The following is a 19399-nucleotide window of genomic DNA, read 5'->3' on the forward strand; positions in this document are numbered from 1 at the left end:
CTAATCTGAGCAGCAGAGTAACCGCAAAAATGACAACCTGTCCACTAGTGTCATTTGTAACTATATAGCAGAAGAGGCTTCTAACCTGTCGTCAATAGACGTCGCTCTCTCCTGGATGCGATCGGCATTGATGTTGCCATCACTCGCCAGACGCCTGCCAGCCTCCACCACACCATTTATCTTCTCTTCGTTGGCGTCCATGGTGGTCATGAAGTCCTCCTGCTGCTTGATGGCTCCTTCGGCCCCCTCAAGCGTAGTGGGCATCTCTGTATGGGCCAGCATGTACTCCTAAAATTAGGGTTATAAAAAGAGAGAGTCAGTGGGATTATTAGAAAATCCTGTGACTGAGACTGGATATCCAGGTTGGGGTCAATTCCATTTCAAATCAGTTAGGGAGTAAACTGAAATTCTTGAATTGACTGAACTGAAACAGAACATAGAACCCAACCCTGCTGGAATTCAATCTAAAGCACATTGGACACTTTCTTAAATGTACTTTAATATGTGCATTTGATTTGCAAAGCAGCATGTCCTAGGTAGAGGGAGTGGATTCTAGGTGGGCACGAAAAATGACACATTGTTACCACATCCCTGCCTAGTAAAATTAAGTAATAACAGCTAAAAGAGGAATTTAAAATAAACTGTTACCAAAAATCTAATTTTGAATGAAATGGAATCAGTGAAATGAAATAGTGAAACGGAACCATTCACTTTGGATTCCTAGGCTAAGATTTTTCCACTCTTGGAAAATAATTGAATCGACCAATCAAGTACCCTGGTTTAAGGGGTATCGAACAATCAACGTACCTGGTTGTTGAGGAAGGCCTCGGCCTGCTTGGTGTCCCTGAGAAACAGCTGGTAGGCATGGGACTGGGACAGGAGGTTCTGCCGGTTCTCCCACATCTTGTGCAGCTCATTCCAGCCAGTGTCCAGGGCCTGTAGCCTCTGCCTCAGGAACATGTACTGGGCATCGGTCTGGCCCCGGGTCACCATCTCGCCCATGTCGCGCATCTTCTGGTAGTCCTTCTCGTAGTTGCGGATCTCGTTCTTGATGCCCTCGTGCTGCGCTAACAACTTCTCTGCCTCGGCCAGCGTGTTGGGCGTCTCCTCTGAGGCGATGGCTGTCTGTGTGCGTGACAGCCACGACTGGAAGTCATCCAGCTCGCGCAGGAACTGCTGCAGCTTGCTGGCCTCACCAAGGGACTCCTCACGATTACGCAGTGTGGCCTTCATCTCCTCCCACACGGCAGTGATCTCGGCCAGGCGGCCCTTGATGGCCTTGGCCTGGTCTGGGTGCTCGCCGGCCAGCCGCTCTGCCTCGCAGCGCAGGTCGCCCAGCTTGTCCTCGATGGCAACCAGGTCACGCTCCATGCCAGTGAGTTTACGCTGCAGCGCCATGACACCCGTCAGGTCGTTGCCCAGCTCCTGGGTGGACTCGATGACCTTCGTCTTCTCGCGGATCCATGACTTGGTTTCGTTGCAGTCCAGGTGGTAGTTCTGCACACCCAGCGCCGAGATTAGAGACTCCTTCTTCTGGTCCGACAGATCCCGGAACTGGCTCCATCTGAGGAACAAATTAGTAAATAGAAATATGGTCATTTAGCAGACACTTTTATCCAGTTGACAGACAGTGGCACATATTTCAATATTTGTGGCCCGTACGGGAATTTACATTTACATTTACATTTAAGTCATTTAGCAGACGCTCTTATCCAGAGCGACTTACAAATTGGTGCATTCACCTTATAATATCCAGTGGAACAACCACTTACAATAGTGCATCTAAATCTTTTAAGGGGGGGGTTGGAAGGATAACTTTATCATATCCCAGGTATTCCTTGAAGAGGTGGGGTTTCAGGTGTCTCCGGAAGATGGTGATTGACTCCGCTGTCCTGGCGTCGTGAGGGAGCTTGTTCCACCATTGGGGTGCCAGAGCAGCGAACAGTTTTGACTGGGCTGAGCGGGAACTGTGCTTCCTCAGAGGTAGGGAGGCGAGCAGGCCAGAGGTGGATGAACGCAGTGCCCTTGTTTGGGTGTAGGGCCTGATCAGAGCCTGAAGGTACGGAGGTGCCGTTCCCCTCACAGCTCCGTAGGCAAGCACCATGGTCTTGTAGCGGACGCGAGCTTCAACTGGAAGCCAGTGGAGAGAGCGGAGGAGCGGGGTGACGTGAGAGAACTTGGGAAGGTTGAACACCAGACGGGCTGCGGCGTTCTGGATGAGTTGTAGGGGTTTAATGGCACAGGCAGGGAGCCCAGCCAACAGCGAGTTGCAGTAATCCAGGCGGGAGATGACAAGTGCCTGGATTAGGACCTGCGCCGCTTCCTGTGTGAGGCAGGGTCGTACTCTGCGAATGTTGTAGAGCATGAACCTACAGGATCGGGTCACCGCCTTAATGTTAGTGGAGAACGACAGGGTGTTGTCCAGGGGCACTCCAAGATTCTTAGCACTCTGGGAGGAGGACACAAGGGAGTTGTCAACCGTGATGGCGAGATCATGGAACGGGCAGTCCTTCCCCGGGAGGAAGAGCAGCTCCGTCTTGCCGAAGTTCAAACCAACCATAACCCTGTTGTTGCCAGACCAAGGCTCAAATTGACTGAACTGGCCAATTAAAATGATGATAACCAATAATAAATGTGCAGCTCAATTCAAAGGATACAGTGATATCCAACACACAATAACAGAATTTTGAGTCAATAGGTATTATTACTGTAATTTCCGGACTATAAGCCACAACTTTTTTCCCACGCTTTGAACATCGCGGCTTAAACAATGACGGAGCTAATATATGGATTTTTCCCGCTTTCAATTTTTTCTCTCCAAAAAAACACATTCTGTGACGTGCTCAGTTTTTTGCCGGCATGAAGCTTTCATTAGACCAATGAAATTGCCGAAAAGATTAAGGTCAAACAATTTTTTTTTTTTTTTTACTGTTTAGATTAAATCGAGCGCTCTCAAACTTCCCATCATTCTGATTACGGTAGTCATTTTGTCACCCTCATCATGGCAAAGACACGGAGAAATGCATATGATGCAGCTTTCAAATTGAAGGCGATTGATCTGGCTGTTGGAAAAGGAAATAGAGCTGCTGCACGGGAGCTTGGTCTTAATGAGTCGATGATAAGACGTTGGAAACAGCAGCGTGAGAAATTGACTCAGACAACTAAAGCTTCCTGCTATTTTTTTATTTTTTGTTACAAGCCGTGTTTCGTTAAAGCCTAATTTATTTTTGTTACAAGCCGTGTTTCATTAAAGCCTATTTATTTTTGTTACAAGCCGTGTTTCGTTAAAGCCTATTTATTTTTGTTATACAAGCCGTGTTTCGTTAAAGCCTGTGTAAAGTTCATTTGTTTCAATGTACCGTTAGGCACCTGCAGCTTATAGACTGGTGCGGCTTATTTATGTTCAAAATAATACTTTTTTTAAAATTCAGTGGGTGCGGCTTATATTCAGGTGCGCTCAATAGTCCGGAAATTACGGTAACTCACCATGAGAAAAGTAAAGGTCAGGCATAGTTAAAATCACATAACTGCTTAACTACATTATAATAACCTAATCATCTTTTGGTTTCTTAATTTGGCATCAGGTACAGTGCCTTGTAAAAGTATTCATCCCCCTTGGTGTTTTTCCTATTTTGTAGCATTACAACCTGTAATTTAAATGTATTTTTATTTGTATTTCATGCAATGGACATACACAAAATAGTCCAAATTAGTGAAGTGAAATTAAAAAAATTACTTGTTTCAAAAAATTCTAAAAAATAAAACATGGAAAAGCATATGAAGCCCCTAAATAAGATCTGGTGCAACCAATTACCTTCAGAAGTCACATAATTAGATAAATAAAGTCCACCTGTGTGCAACCTAGGTGTCACATGATCTCAGTATATATACACACCTGTTCTGAAAGGTCCCAGAGTCTGCAACACCACTAAGCAAGGGGCACCACCAAGCAAGCGGCACCATGAAGACCAAGGCGCTCTCCAAACAGGTCAGGGACAAAGTTGTGGATAAGTACAGATCAGGGTTGGGTTGTAAAAAAATATCAGAAACTTTGAACATCCCATGGAGCACCATTAAATCCATTATAAAAAAATTGAAAGAATATGGCACCACAACAAACCTGCCCAGAGAGGACGGCCCACCAAAACTCACAGACCAGGAAAGGAGGGCATTAATCAGAGAGGCAACAGAGACCAAAGATAACCCAGAAGGAGCTGCAAAGCTCCACAGCGGAGATTGGAGTATCTGTCCATAGGACCACTTTAAGCCGTACATTCCACAGAGCTGGGCTTTACGGAAGAGTGGCCAGAAAAAAAGCCATTGCTTACAGAAAATAATAAGCAAACACGTTCCGTGTTCGCCAAAAGGCATGTGGGAGACTCCCTAAACATATGGAAGAAGGAACTCTGGTCCGATGAGACTAAAATTTAGGGTTTTGGCCATCAAGGAAAACACCATGTCTGGCGCAAACCCAACACCTCTCATCAACCCGATGTTACGAACCGGCTCAGAGTTCGCAACGAAAGGGAGACAACGTGGAGACAAGGAGTATAAAAATATATATTTATTAGATACCACAACTAGCACAACCAAAAACAACAAGGTGTCTGCATGGAGAGAGTCTCCCCAATGAATGTGGAAGAGGTGCCTTTATCCTGGGACACACCCGAGCCCAGGTGTTTCCCATGAAGCTGACGACCCTCCCAACTCCGCCCACCGGCATCCTAATAAGGAACAAGAGCAAAGAAAGAGAATACGACAGACAGAGTGGGAGGGTCGTCACACACCCCCCCATAAAACCGGGGATCAACAAGGGCCCCGGAACAACGTACCAGCCTCTGCGTCCCAAATTTACACAGCCTCTGCGTCCCAAATTGACACAGCCTCTGAGTCCCAAATTGACACAGCCTCTGCGTCCCAAATTGACACAGCCTCTGCGTCCCAAATTGACACAGCCTCTGCGTCCCAAATTGACACGCCCTCTGCGTCCCAAATTGACACAGCCCTCTGCGTCCCAAATTGACACAGCCCTCTGCATCCCAAATTGACACAGCCCTCTGCGTCCCAAATTGACACAGCCCTCTGCGTCCCAAACTGACACAGCCCTCTGCGTCCCAAATTGACACAGGCCTCTGCGTCCCAAATTGACACAGGCCTCTGCGTCCCAAATTGACACAGGCCTCTGCGTCCCAAATTTATGAGAGGTTACATGTTCACCTTCCACTTGCCCCAGCCAACCTCCTTCTCCCCAGACCTCAGCAACCTTTGCGCACAGGAAGCAACGTTTAAGAGGAAAGAAGAACACAAGACCAGGAGGGAACAGACAAGAAAGTTAGAACATGACAAAACCAAACAATGGTCAGTCACCTAACACTCAGGAATAGGGCACACAAGAGACCGCATCAGCTACAAACGCAAACAACATCTCCCAACGGTTCATAGTCACTTCTCAACGGTTCAGTCATTTCCCAACGATTCATAGTCACTCCAACGATTCATAGTCACTCCAACGATTCATAGTCACTCCAACGATTCATAGTCACTCCAACGATTCTGCTGAGCACACCAGACCACAACAAGAGAAAATACAATCACACCAGGCACCACAGAAAAGAGATGAGATATGGAGCTTCCCCAAAACCTACAATAACTCAACCCTAGTCTTCATGCAGATTTGCGGTGGGTAATTATGCACTGTAGCCCGCTGGCAAGGAAGTAACCCCCCAGCATGCTGGTAGATTCCACCAAGCCACGGATGTGCCCCCGAGACAACTGCTCAGTCCACGGACACCACACAAAAATAACAAACATTAACAATGCCCAACATATTCCAAAAATGAAACACGTCGCTAAGCCTATCAGGGGAAAAAGGCTATAGCTCCGGGTAGTAAGTTTCACTACCCTATCCAAATCTCCCACCGAGGTACACAGCTGATTGTACTCACCTCCTCAGACCAATGTCCCAACAGCGAGTAGAACAAGCGTTTTCCAGGCTGGGCAGGGCCTGAAAACTAACCAATGTACTCTCTCCAACACAGCACACAAATCAAACAAACAAAGGCAACCAGTACTGAGCACCAAACTCAAACTAACAAAATATACAAACAAAGCACCTACAGAATTTAACATACCTCCACGTTTTCTCCCAAACACAATCCGTTCAAGATCCCGGATGAGCCCCCACTTGTTACGAACCGGCTCAGAGTTCGCAACAAAAGGGAGACAACGTGGAGACCCCCCAAAAAATCTATTTTAATTCCAGATTGTAAGGCAACAAAATAGGAAAAATACCAAGGGGTGTGAATACTTTCGCAAGCCATTGTAGTTGCCAATCATATTGAATGGCATTAAATCAGAACCTGAAAGTGCTATCTTCAACCATAAATGTTGTGAATACCAGGGACATTAGTGATGCGTGGGTTGACTTCTAACCCTTGGTAATATCCATTGACCAGGAAGATGTAGGGTCATGAAATATTGTGTGGATGAAGGGCAGATGGGTGGCAGCGAGTGGTAAACTTCATCAACAACTAGGCAGAGGATAATGCAATAGTATTACCAGGACGCTACCCAGGACACAAACACTTCGGTGGAAAGCTGCTGCCATCCCATGTGACAAAAGCAGCAGTGTGGCATCTCTACAAGGAATCGATGACAAAACCCGGTATGTAAATCAAACACGTTTTGATTATTTAATTGACCTCCAACATGATTGGCACTATTTTTATTGATCTCACATTATTTCTGTCTCTGGGGGCCCCTACTGAACCAGCAAACAGTCTGGACCTTCACTTCCTGATCACAGGCCATACAGAGTTTGCCCCTGACTGGTGCTTTGGCCTCATCAAGCAGCGCTTCAGAAAGACCACAGTGATCACTATGTCTGAGATTGCTGGTGTTGTGAAGGATAGCACTGTGACAGGGGTCAACATCCCACAGATGGTTGGACTGGAGGATGATACGGTGCTGGTGGAAAGCAATGGATGGCAACAACACCTGACTCCGCACCTCAGGCCGCTGCCACAGATCAAGCAGTACATGCACTTCAGGTGAAAATAATTTTCATTGCATTGTATGAGATTATTCTTCTTATCTAAACTTGGGTGGTGAATTGATGTTGGGCATGGTTGTAATGTCTTCTGTTTTTTTTATTTTGTATTCCCTGTTTTACAGCTTCGATGCTCTGGAGCCTGGTGTTGTTGTCGCCAAGGAGTTTTCGGACTGTCAGGACCAGGTTTCAGCTGCTGCGCAACACTGACATTCTTCCTCCCATAGATGGTCTGCCTGTACAAGCACCACCTGGACTGGACACAGCTAGACAAACATATCTTTTTAAGAAGATCAGGGAGTTTTGTGACATAGAGGCTATGGACATCACATGCACTGCACCAAAGTCAAGGGCAGGACAGAAACAGGCTCTCCGAATATAGATTCCCTTGTTAATGTGTGACTCGGACGGACCAGTCATCAGCACTATCTGCAGTGCCTCTATTCAAATGACTCTCTCCTAATACGTGGCTGCTACAAAAAAAATGTACAACTTTTTCCACCACTGGATGTGGCTTATAGCATTTCTTTCACATGACCCATCAATTTAGACAAGTGTGTCTGGGCAAGCGTCATCTAATATTTATAAAATATTTTTATCTGGACACTCTGTTAACCTTTAGAATTTTCCTTATTGTAGTCTACTACCACATTTAGTTGTAATCTTTACTGCACTACTCACTGTTTAGCACATGACCTCACATGTGAATCCTTAAAGAGATGGGTGGGGCTGGCTTAAGCGGGTGTCAACAATGCTGAATGAGTGTAGACAAAGGAGAGCTCTCCAGTAGGTACCAAAACATTCAAAGTCCCTTTTCTCAAAAGTGAGTTTACAAGTTTATCAACTTTCAAAGCAGAAGTACTTTCCCATTGTTCCTCAAAAATACAGTGTATGATATACCATTTTGTAGCTCTGAGTCTCTACTTTTATCCAATGTAAAAAAAAACAATTTCAAATTTTGCTACATAAGACCGATTTGAGCCAGTCAGTCACAAATATGCACCCAAGCCAAATTGAAATGTTTCAGAAAGATGTTGGGTTGTTTTCATAGATTTATATTTCCTTTCAACCGGTCAAACTGACGTCATTTTAACATTTTGCACAGAAAACCTTTTATGTTATTTTATAGTTATTGTATTTTCTCCCCGGTCCCTAAATGTCTTTGCACCGTGAAAGAAGCAGAGATCACTCAGAAAACTTCACTGAAGTTTTCACAACTACATTGAAGCATTCATTCCATTGATTTATGATATTATTCTGGTGAGCAAGGGTTTATTTAGTCTTCTAGGGCAACATATAATGACAGAAGAGAAGCTGCATGTATCTAATTCTAGACAAGTTGACAAACAAATAGCCTACCAAAATGTTGGAAATTATAAGTAGAAACATATCTAAATGTTCTATATTAGTGGGTTAGGGTCAGGTGTGGGACTCAGATTTACACTTTATCAAATATAGGTCGGGCGACTGCGGATGGGTTATTAGCAATTGCAGCAGGGTGAGGGTGAACAAACAGCAGATCCGTGTTCCACTGAGGGACATATCAGCTACAGATGTAGGATCTTAATTTGAGCCAGTTTGCTACAGCAGGAAAATAATCCTACAGCAACAGGAAATGTGAATTATTATGTGGATTATAATTACTGGACATTTTTTGTAGGGGTTGATACCTGGGAATACCTGGTAGTGCCTTCTGATGAAGATAATCAAAGGTAAGGGAATATTTACAATAGTATATTTGATTTTAGATGGTTCCAAGATGGCGCTAACCTGTATAGCCTAGCCTATTTTTCTGAGCATAGCACCTCGTTTATTGCAAAGTGTGATTTCCCAGTAAAGTTATTTTAAATCTGGCAATGCGGTTGCATTCACGAGATGTTAATCTATAATTCTTTGAATGACAATATTACATTTTAACCTGTTAGGGCTAGGGGGCAGTATTGACACGGCTGGATAAAAAACATACCCGATTTAATCTGGTTACCACTCCTACCCAGTAACTAGAATATGCATATACTTATTACATATGGATAGAAAACACCCTAAAGTTTCTAAAACTGTTTGAATGGTGTCTGTGAGTATAACAGAACTCAAATGGCAGGTCAAAACCTGAGAGATTCCTTTACTGGAAGTGGCCTGTCTGACCATTTCTTGAACTTCTTTTCCATCTCTATCTTTTACTAAGGATCTCTGCTCTAACGTGACACTTCCCACGTCTTCCATAGGCTCTCAGAGCCCGGGAAAAAACAGAATGTCGTCATTCCAGCCCCAGGCTGAAACACATTATCGCCTTTCTCAAGTGGCCGATCAAGGGACTCTGGGCTTATGCGCGTGACCCGACCGCCCCCGTCTTTGTGATTTTTTCCTCTGTTTGCCGAAAAGGAGATTCCCTGTCGGAATATTATCGCTTTTCTACGAGAAAAATGGCGTAAAAATTGATTTTAAACAGCGGTTGACATGCTTCGAAGTACGGTAATGGAATATTTAGAATTTTATTGTCACGAATTGCGCCATGCGGGCGACCCTTCTTTACCATTTCGGATAGTGTCTGGAACGCACGAACAAAACGCCGCTATTCGGATATAACGATGGATTATTTTGGACCAAACCAACATTTGTTATTGAAGTAGCAGTCCTGGGAGTGCATTCTGACGAAGACAACAAAAGGTAATCAAACTTTTATAATAGTAAATATGATTATGGTGAGTGCTAAACTTGCCGGCCGGGTGTCTAAATAGCGAGCCCGTGATGCCTGGGCTATGTACTTAGAATATTGCAAAATGTGCTTTCACCAAAAAGCTATTTTAAAATCGGACATATCGAGTGCATAGAGGAGGTCTGTATCTATAATTCTTAAAATAATTGTTATGCTTTTTGTGAACGTTTATCGTGAGTAATTTAGTAAAATGTTAGCGAATTCCCCGGAAGTTTGCGGGGGGGTATGCTAGTTCTGAACGTCACATGCTAATGTAAAAAGCTGGTTTTTGATATAAATATGAACTTGATTGAACAAAAATGCATGTATTGTATAACATAATGTCTTAGGGTTGTCATCTGATGAAGATCATCAAAGGTGAGTGCTGCATTTAGCTGTCTTCTGGGTTTTGGTGACATTATATGCTGGCTTGAAAAATGGGTGTCTGATTATTTCTGGCTTGGTACTCTGCTGACATAATCTAATGTTTTGTTTTCGTTGTAAAGCCTTTTTGAAATCGGACAGTGTGGTTAGATTAACGAGAGTCTTGTCTTTAAATAGCTGTAAAATAGTCATATGTTTGAGAAATTGAAGTAATAGGATTTTTAAGGTTTTGAAAATCGCGCCACAGGCTTAAAGTGGCTGTTACGTAGGTGGGACGAATTCGTCCCGCCTAGCCCAGAGAGGTTAACAATGTTTTCGAATAGTAATTTTGTAAATTGTAGCGCTGCTCACCGGAAGCATTTGAGGGAAAATATTTTCTGAACGTCAAGCGCCGATGTAAAATGCTGTTTTTATATATAAATATGAACTTTATCGAACAAAAAATGCATGTATTGTGTAACATGATGTCCTAGGAGTGTCATCTGATGAAGATTGTCAAAGGTTAGTGCTGCATTTAGCTGTGTTTTGGGTATTTGTGATGCATGCTAGTTGCTTTGAAAATGGCAGTGTGATTATTTTTGGCAGGGCACTCTCCTAACATAATCTAATGTTTTGCTTTTCCTGTAAAGCCTTTTTGAAATCGGACACGTGGTTCGATTCAGGAGAGGTGTATCTATAAAATGGTGTAAAATAGTCATACGTTTGAGAAATTGAAGTTATAGCATTTATGAGGTATTTGTATTTCACGCGACGCAATTCCACTGGCTGTTGACTAGGGTGGGACGCAAACGTCCCAGGTTCCCAGACAGGTTAACCTCAAATACACTACAAGTTTGCATTTCCTGCAACAACAGGATGATCAAATTAAGCTACGGCTTCTGTATGACAGGAGATAGTGTGACGTCTGTCTGTGAATGGCTCAACTTGCCTGTTGTTGAGCTTATCTTGCTGGGCTTTGATGTTCTTCTCACTGGGGTGTCCATTGTGCATCAGCTGCCTGGCAATCTGGTTCACAACAGCGACTCGTGACGCCTGGTTGTTCATCTCAGGCTCCAGGCTCTCGAACCTGGGAAAGAGAGAGCATGCCATGTCCAATCAGTTCCACTCCAAAAGAAACCATTTTCCCTTCAAAACTAATTTTAAGATAGCATACAGACATTGATGTCTGGGCCACGTTCAGGCAAATGTTGTGGAACGTTGCAGATAGAACCGTCATGAATAGAGCTGACATGATTCCTTATACTACCTACAGCACCCAATGTCACAGGAAGGCCAAAAAGATCATCAAGGACAACAACCACCCGAGCCACTGCCTGTTCACTCCGCTATCATCCAGAAGGCGAGGTCAGTACAGGTGCATCAAAACTGGAACTAAGAAACTGAAAAACAGCTTCTATCTCAAGGCCATCAGACTGTTAAATAGCCATCACTAGCACAGAGAGGCTGCTGCCTACATACACAGACTTGAAATGATTGGCCACTTTAATAAATGGAACACGAGTCACTTTTAATAATGTCAATTTAATACTGTTTACATGTCTTGCATTACTCATCTTATATGTATATACTGTATTCTATACTATCTACTAGTCTATGCTGCTCTGACATTGCTCGTCCATATATTTATATATTCTTAATTCCATTCCTTTACCTTGCGAAAGTATTCGGCCCCCTTGAACTTTTAGACCTTTTGCCACATTTCAGGCTTCAAACATAAAGATATAAAACTGTATTTTTTTGTGAAGAACCAACAACAAGTGGGACACAATCATGAAGTGGAACGAAATTTATTGGATATTTCAAACTTTTTTAACAAATAAAAAACAGAAAAATTGGGCGTGCAAAATTATTCAGCCCCCTTAAGTTAATACTTTGTAGCGCCACCTTTTGCTGTGATTACAGCTGTAAGTCGCTTGGGGTATGTCTCTATCAGTTTTGCACATCGAGAGACTGAAATTTTTGCCCATTCCTCCTCGCAAAACAGCTCGAGCTTAGTGAGGTTGGATGGAGAGCGTTTGTGCACAGCAGTTTTCAGTTCTTTCCACAGATTCTCGATTGGATTCAGGTCTGGACTTTGACTTGGCCATTCTAACACCTGGATATGTTTATTTGTGAACCATTCCATTGTAGATTTTGCTTTATGTTTTGGATCATTGTCTTGTTGGAAGACAAATCTCCGTCCCAGTCTCAGGTCTTTTGCAGACTCCATCAGGTTTTCTTCCAGAATGGTCCTGTATTTGGCTCCATCCATCTTGCCATCAATTTTAACCATCTTCCCTGCCCCTGCTGAAGAAAAGCAGGCCCAAACCATGATGCTGCCACCACCATGTTTGACAGTGGGGATGGTGTGTTCAGGGTGATGAGCTGTGTTGCTTTTACGCCAAACATAACGTTTTACATTGTTGCCAAAAAGTTAGATTTTGGTTTCATCTGACCAGAGCACCTTCTTCCACATGTTTGGTGTGTCTCCCAGGTGGCTAGTGGTAAACTTTAAACGACACTTTTTATGGATATCTTTAAGAAATGGCTTTCTTCTTGCCACTCTTCCATAAAGGCCAGATTTGTGCAGTATATGACTGATTGTTGTCCTATGGACAGTCTCCCACCTCAGCTGTAGATCTCTGCAGTTCATCCAGAGTGATCATGGGCCTCTTGGCTGCATCTCTGATCAGTCTTCTCCTTGTATGAGCTGAAAGTTTAGAGGGACGGCCGGGTCTTCGTAGATTTGCAGTGGTCTGATACTCCTTCCATTTCAATATTATCGCTTGCACAGTGCTCCTTGGGATGTTTAAAGCTTGGGAAATCTTTTTGTATCCAAATCCGGCTTTAACCTGTTGGGGGTAGGGGGCAGTATTTACACGGCCAGATAAAAAACATACCCGATTTAATCTGGTTATTACTACTGCCCAGAAACTAGAATATGCATTTAATTATTGGCTTTGGATAGAAAACACCCTAAAGTTTCTAAAATTGTTTGAATGGTGTCTGTGAGTATAACAGAACTCATATGGCAGGCAAAAACCTGAGAAGATTCCTTACAGGAAGTGCCCTCTCTGACCATTCCTTGAGCTTCTTTTCTCTGTTTATTGAAGACTGAGGATCTTTGCTGTAACGTGACACTTCCTACGGCTCCCATAGGCTCTCAGAGCCCGGGAAAAAGCTGAATGATAGCGAGGCAGCCCCAGGCTGAAACACATTTGTGCTTTTGGCAAGTGGCCGATCAGAGGACAATGGGCTTAGGCGCGTGCACGAGTCGACCCCATGCTTTATTTTCTTTCGTCTTTTTACCTAAACACAGATTCCCGGTCGGAATATTATCGCTTTTTTACGAGAAAAATGGCATAAAAATTGATTTTAAACAGCGGTTGACATGCTTCGAAGTACGGTAATGGAATATTTAGAATCTGTTTGTCACGAAATGCGTTGTGCTCGTGACCCTTCTTTACCATTCGGATAGTGTCTTGAACGCACGAACAAAACGCCGCTATTTGGATATAACTATGGATTATTTTGGACCAAACCAACATTTGTTATTGAAGTAGAAGTCCTGGGAGTGCATTCTGACGAAGAACACCAAAGGTAATAACATTTTTCTTATAGTAAATCTGACTTTGGTGAGTGCTAAACTTGCTGGGTGTCTAAATAGCTAGCCTGTGATGCCGGGCTATCTACTGAGAATTTTGCAAAATGTGCTTTCACCGAAAAGCTATTTTAAAATCGGACATATCGAGTGCATAGAGGAGTTCAGTATCTATAATTCTTAAAATAATTGTTATGCTTTTTGTGAACGTTTATCGTGAGTAATTTAGTAAATTTTTAGTAAATTCACCGGAAGTTTGCGGGGGGTATGCTAGTTCTGAACGTCACATGCTAATGTAAAAAGCTGGGTTTTGATATAAATATGAACTTGATTGAACAAAACATGCATGTATTGTATGTAATGTCCTTGGGTTGTCATCTGATGAAGATCATCAAAGGTTAGTGCTGCATTTAGCTGTCTTCTGGGTTTATGTGACATTATATGCTAGCTTGAAAAATGGGTGTCTGATTATTTCTGGCTGGGTACTCTGCTGACATAATCTAATGTTTTGCTTTCATTGTAAAGCCTTTTTGAAATCGGACAGTGTGGTTAGATTAACGAGAGTCTTGTCTTTAAAATGGTGTAAAATAGTCATACGTTTGAGAAATTGAATAGCATTTCTAAGGTATTTGAATAACGCGCCACAGGATTCCACTGGCTGTTACGTAGGTGGGACGATTTCGTCCCGCCGACCCTAGAGAGGTTAAACTTCTCCACAACAGTATCTCGGACCTGCCTGGTGTGTTCCTTGTTCTTCATGATGCTCTCTGCGCTTTAAACGGACCTCTGAGACTATCACAGAGCAGGTGCATTTATACGGAGACTTGATTACACACAGGTGGATTCTATTTATCATCATTAGTCATTTAGGTCAACATTGGATCATTCAGAGATCCTCACTGAACTTCTGGAGAGAGTTTGCTGCACTGAAAGTAAAGGGGCTGAATAATTTTGCACGGCCAATTTTTCTGTTTTTTATTTGTTAAAAAAGTTTGAAATATCCAATAAATTTATTCCACTTCATAATTGTGTCCCACTTGTTGTTGATTCTTCACAAAAAATTACAGCTTTATATCTTAATGTTTGAAACCTGAAATGTGGCAAAAGGTCGAAAAGTTCAAGGGGGCCGAATACTTTCGCAAGGCACTGTAGATTTATGTGTATTAGATATTTGTTGTGACATTTTTAGATATTGCTGCACTGCCGGAACTAGAAGCACAAGCATTTCGCTACACCCGCAATAACATCTGCTAAACACGTATGTGACCAATAAAATTGGATTTGATTAGATACATGTCAGAGGCATGTTTGTTCCACATACCATATTTTTATCTGAACGTTCCACAAAGTTGTACCCTGATGAATGCACCTCAGACGTATTCCCCTGTTTGGGGATTAACCTAATTTTCTCCTTGTATTATCTGTCTTGTTCTGTCTGTTTCAAATATCTATTTCATAATTTTCTATTTAAGGTGAACTTCAGTTTCTAGAAAGGAACCTAACAAATAGGACACCTAACACCCAGTAAGAGGAGCTGTTGCACTATAACTCATTTATCATTTGTATAGTTACAGTTTTTCTCAATCGCGTAAAACAGTTTTTTGGAACTGTAGTCAACTGTACCTATAGCAGAACATCAGTGATCAAACGCTCAAATACATTTGTAGATCTTCTGATCATTTTCTTTTCTTTCTACTTGGATTGCATATCTTAGACACCCTTTTGCTAAACCTGAAATACAACTGCCATCTATGAATACAAAAATCACAGTGAACTGTTTTGTTCACATAAGAGAGAATTTTGCATATCAAATCAAATCAAATGTATTTATATAGCCCTTCTTACATCAGCTGATATCTCAAAGTACTGTACAGAAACCCAGCCTAAAACCCCAAACAGCAAGCAATGCAGGTGTAGAACTTCTACACCTGTGTGTAGAATCACGTGCTTGGAAACAATGTGTTCATTGTTTACAGAAATCAGTAAATACTAGTGCACAAAATTGTAAAATGGCTCTATCAGTGTAAATTCATGTAAAATATAGCAGAGGTTGGGGGCCCCAGGGCACGTGCCCTGCATACCCATTCGGTTACCCGGCACTGATTGTAATCATCCATTACAGAGGGACCCTTTGGTGTACATTGAAATTGGCAGTTGTTATGAGGCCTACTGACATTCGATACTGATAGTGGCCAATATTTAACATGATAGAAATATGAAACTGAGAAAGTCAGGGTAGCCTAGAATTAAGGCATTCGAAAGTGCCCATCACTGCACAATTTAGATTCTGTGTAATGGCACAGCATTTCAGAAACTTTACTGTGGGAAAGTTGATATGTGGATATACATCAGTTTGCTTCCATATGGCTGGTATCACATTTGTCTCCAGCGATTATAAGGTAAAATATTTATTGATTGTATTTCACCTTTATTTAACCAGGTAGGCTAGTTGAGAACAAGTTCTCATTTACAACTGCGACCTGGCAAAGACAAAGCAAAGCAGTTCGACACATACAACACAGAGTTACACATGGAATAAACAAACATACAGTCAATGATTGTCACAAGTGTCGTTGAAGAGATGAGACCAAGGCGCAGCTGGTACCGGAATACTCATACTTTAATAAATTATATAAAGTGAGTAACGGAAAAAACAAGAAACAGGAACGACAGCTAACAGATTTGCAGACTAACATAACGCAGTGCAAATACAACTACCCACAAAAACCCAAACCAAACACACACCTATATATAGGACTCTCAATCAGAGGCAACTAGCAACACCTGCCTCCAATTGAGAGTCCAACACCCAAAACTAAACATAGAAAAAACTAAACTAGACAGAACGTAGAAAACATACGAAACACAAACCCTCTGCCAAGTCCTGACCAAACTAATACAATTGCTCCCTCTGCTGGTCAGGACGTGACAATGATACAGTAGGAAGTCTATATACAGTGTGTGCAAATGAGGTAGGATAAGGGAGGTAAGGCAAAAAATAGGCCATGGTGGCGAAGTAATTACAATATAGCAATTAATCACTGGAATGGTAGATGTGCAGAAGATGAATGAGCAAGTAGAGATACTGGGGTGCAAAGGAGCAAAATAAATAAATAAATAAATACAGTTTGGGGATGAGGTAGTTGGATGGGCTATTTACAGATGGGCTATGTACAGGTGCAATGATCTGTCAGCTGCTCTGACAGCTGGTGCTTAAAGCTAGTGAGGGCAATATGAGTCTCCAGCTTCGGTGATTTTTGCAATTCGTTCCAGTCATTGGCAGCAGGGAACTGGAAGGAAAGGCGGCCAAAGGAAGAATTGGCTTTGGGGGTGACCAGTGAGATATACTTGCTGGAGCGCGTGCTACGGGTGGGTGCTGCTATGGTGACCAGTGAGCAGAGATAAGGCGGGGCTTTACCTAGCAGAGACTTGTAGATGACCTGGAGCCAGTGGGTTTGGCGACGAGTATGAAGTGAGGGCCAGAACACGAGAGCGTACAGGTCGCAGTGGTGGGTAGTATATGGGGCTTTGGTGACAAAACGGATGGCACTGTGATAGACTGCATCCAATTTGTTGAGTAGAGTGTTGGAGGCTATTTTGTAAATTACATCGCCGAAGTCGAGGATCGGTAGGATGGTCAGTTTTACGAGGGTATGTTTGGCAGCATGAGTGAAGGATGCTTTGTTGCGAAATAGGAAGCCAATTCTAGATTTAATTTTGGATTGGAGATGCTTAACCTGTTAGGGCTAGGGGGCAGTATTGACACGGCTGGATAAAAAACGTACCCGATTTAATCTCGTTACTACTCCTGCCCAGTAACTAGAATATGCATATAATTATTGGCTTTGGATAGAAAACACCCCAAAGTTTCTAAAACTGTTTGAATGGTGTCTGTGAGTATAACAGAACTCCTATGGCAGGCCAACACCTGAGAAGATTTCAAGCAGGAAGTGGCCTGTCTGAGAAGTAGTGTTTCATCTTGGCTCTTTTTATTGAAGACTCGGGATCTGTGCAATAACGTGACACTTCCTACGGCTTCCATAGGGTCTCAGAGCCCGGGAAAAAGTTGAACGATATCGAGGCAGGCTCTGGCTGAAACACTTTATCGCTTTTGGCAAGTGGCCACTCAGAGTACTATGGGCTTAGGCGCGTGCCCGCTTCGACCGAATGCTTTCTTTTCCTTTGTCTGTTTATCTAAACGCAGATTCCCGGTCTGAATATTATCGCTTTTTTTATGAGAAAAATGGCATAAAAATTGATTTTAAACAGCGGTTGACATGCTTCGAAGTACGGTAATGGAATATTTAGAATTATTTTGTCACGAATTGCGCCATGCTCGCCACCCTTATTTACCCTTTAGGATAGTGTCTAGAACGCACAAACAAAACGCCGCTGTTTGGATATAACGATGGATTATTTTGGACCAAACCAACATTTGTTCTTGAAGTAGAAGTCCTGGGAGTGCATTCTGATGAAGACAACAAAGGTAATAACATTTTTCTTATAGTAAATCTGACTTTGATGAGTGCTAAACTTGCTGGGTGTCTAAATAGCTAGCCCTGTGATGCCGGGCTATCTACTGAGAATATTGCAAAATGTGTTCGGTGGGAATGCTAGTCACATGCTAGTCACATGCTAATGCAAAAAGCTGGTTTTTGATATAAATATGAACTTGATTGAAAAAAACATGCATGTATTGTATAACATAATGTCCTAGGGTTGTCATCTGATGAAGATCATCAAAGGTTAGTGCTACATTTAGCTGTGGTTTGGGTTTATGTGACATTATATGCTAGCTTGAAAAATGGGTGTCTGATTATTTCTGGCTGGGTACTCTGGTGACATAATCTAATGTTTTGCTTTTTGTGTGATAATAGGTTGCTTCTTGCGTAAATATTTTCTGTCTGGATTTTAATGATTTGTATCAAGCCTTTTTGAAATCGGACAGTGTGGTTAGATTAACGAGAGTCTTATCTTTAAAATGGTGTAAAATAGTCATATGTTTGAAAAATTGAAGTTTTAGCATTTTTGAGGTAAGCGTCCCACCTAGCCCATAGAGGTTAAACCAGAAGATAATCGGCCTATACTATAATAGAATATAATATATCATGTTATAATATAGTAAAGTTATATTAGGAAAATTATAACTTTGTAATCTGAATATTTTCCTTGGTGCCCCGATCTCCTAGTTAATTACAATTAAACGATTAATCAGTTTAATCGCGTGATAATAATTACAGGGAGTTAATTGATAAACATGTCTTCAGTTTAAAGGTGCCCAAAGACACGACACAGAGGTCAGATGTTTCTTGTAGTTGGCCACCATGTTTGCACACATCTCAGGAGGGATTTTGTCCCACTCCTCTTTGCAGATCTTCTCCAAGTCATTAAGGTTTCGAGGCTGACGTTTGGCAACTCGAACCTTCAGCTCCCTCCACAGATTTTCTATGGGATTAAGGTCTGGAGACTGGCTAGGCCAATCCAGGACCTTAATGTGCTTCTTCTTGAGTCACTCCTTTGTTGCCTTGGCCGTGTGTTTTGAGTCATTGTCATGCTGGAATACCCATCCACGACCCATTTTCAATGCCCTGGCTGAGGGAAGGAGGTTCTCACCCAAGATTTGACGGTACATGGCCCCGTCCATCGTCCCTTTGATGTGGTGAAGTTGTCCTGTCCCTTTAGCAGAAAAACA

General features: G+C 42.5%; 1 protein-coding gene across 3 annotated transcripts in view; it reads right to left on the reverse strand.

The window, feature by feature from the left end:
- LOC106584953 (spectrin beta chain, non-erythrocytic 1) overlaps positions 1-19399 on the reverse strand; it is a 136250-nt gene that overhangs the window by 35464 nt on the left and 81387 nt on the right. For all 3 annotated transcript variants that reach the window (XM_014170641.2, XM_014170652.2, XM_014170647.2), the window contains 3 exons: positions 11056-11193; positions 808-1564; positions 86-288 (listed from right to left, as the gene is read on the reverse strand). In XM_014170641.2, the coding sequence (XP_014026116.1) occupies positions 86-288; positions 808-1564; positions 11056-11193 (1098 nt within the window). The remainder of the gene's footprint in view (positions 1-85; positions 289-807; positions 1565-11055; positions 11194-19399) is intronic.

The sequence above is a fragment of the Salmo salar genome, chromosome ssa02 (assembly GCF_905237065.1).
Source record: "Salmo salar chromosome ssa02, Ssal_v3.1, whole genome shotgun sequence".
NCBI lineage: Eukaryota > Metazoa > Chordata > Actinopteri > Salmoniformes > Salmonidae > Salmo > Salmo salar.